A 2,502-nucleotide genomic window follows, 5' to 3' on the forward strand; every position below is an offset into this window, starting at 1 on the left:
TATACAGAATAATAGTTTTTTTGAAAATTTTCAAATCATACTTAATTTTTCAAAACAAAAATAATGTTGGAAATTAAGTCTTAACTATACAGGGCTAAACCCCAGAAAAAAAATGTAAAAATCGATTTTTTTTTATCTTTTACAAGAGTCGTTTTACGCATCCGGAGACACCGTAAATAATTTTCAAATTTGAAAAAGTTGTGTTGCATTATTGTAGATATTGTAAAAATTTCTTAAAAGTAATGTTTCTTGAGTCAATTTATGGTCCAACTTGTCTGACCTGAGAATCGATATTTCACCAATTACTCGCATTTCCAGTCCCCAAACCCGCTGTAAAATTAGTTTGAATATCTGAAGTGTGAACACTTGAGACCCGTTGGTTTCCCAGTAATGGAATAACTGGCAAGCCCAATAACATATCTTATTGGCAGCCCCACTTAAAAACGAGTAGCAATAGCAACATGTACAACTTAATCCAGATTGTTGACACCAATTTTCAAGCTTTTATACTCTGAAATTTCCAGCACAGACTCTATTACTGTTGGCGGGCATACAACTTTTCGTCTCTCTCTACCCTCCAGGACTCCATGATGGATGTCGAAAGTATTTCATTGGTCTTCAATGTATTGAACACGCCCCTGAAAACCGCCCCTAGGTATCCAAGCGTGGAAGCCCAACTTCAGTCAGTTGATGTGGCGCGATGGAGTCGGACCGTTGTGAAGACACCTCGGCAATGCTAAACTACGGCCTGGATGTGAAACCCATGAGGATGGTTGCCAGTCCCGGAACTGGACCCAGACATACCATTGACAACATTCTGGGACTCGTGCGGAAGGACGAAAATGAGCGCGACCGCGCCGCGACGCCCGGAAACACCGAAAGCGCAGGTGAGAGCTTTAAGCTTCGCGATTTGAATAAATTAATTATTTTTTTAAATACACACATGATAATTAGGTACACAAAAAGAAGAGAATTAATCCAAATTAATGTCGACTTAACTGTTATTAATTATGTCAATTAAGTGCACGCAATGCAAAAGCGTGAACTTGAGCATTATCCTTAATCACTTGACTTTATACTTGTATAGATTTTTGGACAATATTTTGTAACGGTTTATTTTTATTTTATTTAATCTATTGCTTGTACAAGATTTAGATTCAACAAACAACGCACTCAAACACGCAATTAAGTCTCCTTCATCCTATTTGTCAATCTCGTAATCCTATCAAATATAATTCCCTGTCAAGTAAGCTGACGTCAAATTAGTGCTCCTGTCAATAGAGAATAAAGACAGCAAAAACGTCTAAAATCAGAGCTTATTTTTATCTTTGATTTAACAAATAAGATGATGAAAAAGAATAAAAGAATCACAGTTTATGTTAATTGCAAAAAACAACAAAATTGTTTAGGTAGGTAATTTCACAAATATTGAAAGCTCAAGCACAAGTTGCTAAGTTTTAATTAAACTTGACTCCACTTTATATACGATAGGTAAGTTTTCTTTGTTCATTTGAATTTTAATCGAATTATGCTTTAAGTATTTAGGGAGTGGAGTTATTTACGAATAGAGATTTTTTCGGCAACAATAAATTTGACTAATGGACTAAGCACTACCGTGACTAAGTTATTTATTAATTGATGGGTGTAACTTATCAAATTTTAATTAATTTACTCATTAACAACTCAACCACTTATCACGACTTGAAATGGTTGAAGTGCACGATTTGGTTCAGGGCCGTAACCAGGATTTTATTTCGGGGGAGGGGGGGTTTCTTGTTGGTACACGTTTTTATTTTAAATTGAAATAAAATAAATTTTTAATACTTTTTATTGTTACAAATTTAAACAGGAGATAGAATATTCATTTTTAAAACAAAAATTTTCTATGAACATATATCGAAAAATGCTACGCAAGGGGTGCGTCTTTTAATAGTTTTTTTTTTCAATATTTCCGAAATCATTTTAGAAAAAAAAATTAAAATTTGCTACAGATGATAACTTTTATACACCTAAACAAGTACAAAAACAGGGTAAAAATTTATTCTATTTTGCCTGTGGTTTCTTGCCACTTTCAGCAACAAAATTTCATAGTTTTCCATAAAAAAAAGATCTTTTGTGTTTTTCCGATACAATTTACGGATTTTTAATAAAAATCGGTTTAAAAATTTATGTTACAGACCATAAATAGCAAAACAATTAAAAATTAAATTTGTTTTACCGTTTAGGACGCCCTTGATTAATAATTTTGTTATTTCGCATTTGTTTAGGTGTACATATAAAGGTACCAAATTTTGTAATTTTGTCTATTCTGAAATATTAGGAAAAACCCTTTAAAAAACGAACCTTTTTTAGAGGGTGTAGCTCCCTTCATACCATTTTTCGAAACACTTATGTCTTAAAATTAAATATTCTATCAACTATTTAAATTTGTACCTAACAATAACACTGTATAATTAACACATGAAAAATTAATTGACAAAAATTTTAAATTAACTTACTAAA

At 32.3% G+C, this 2,502-nt stretch overlaps 1 protein-coding gene across 1 annotated transcript in view; it reads left to right on the forward strand.

Moving 5' to 3' along the window:
- Nucleotides 1-700: 700 nt before the first annotated feature.
- The window catches only part of LOC123011242 (retinal homeobox protein Rx1-like), a 45,647-nt gene continuing 43,845 nt past the window's right edge, over nucleotides 701-2,502 (forward strand). Inside the window, exon 1 of the mRNA XM_044408598.1 lies at nucleotides 701-887. Coding sequence (XP_044264533.1) covers nucleotides 701-887 — 187 coding nt within the window. The remainder of the gene's footprint in view (nucleotides 888-2,502) is intronic.

The sequence above is a fragment of the Tribolium madens genome, unplaced genomic scaffold (assembly GCF_015345945.1).
Source record: "Tribolium madens isolate multiple individuals breed KSU strain unplaced genomic scaffold, Tmad_KSU_1.1 Scaffold_91;HRSCAF=231;Tcas5.2_LG7, whole genome shotgun sequence".
NCBI lineage: Eukaryota > Metazoa > Arthropoda > Insecta > Coleoptera > Tenebrionidae > Tribolium > Tribolium madens.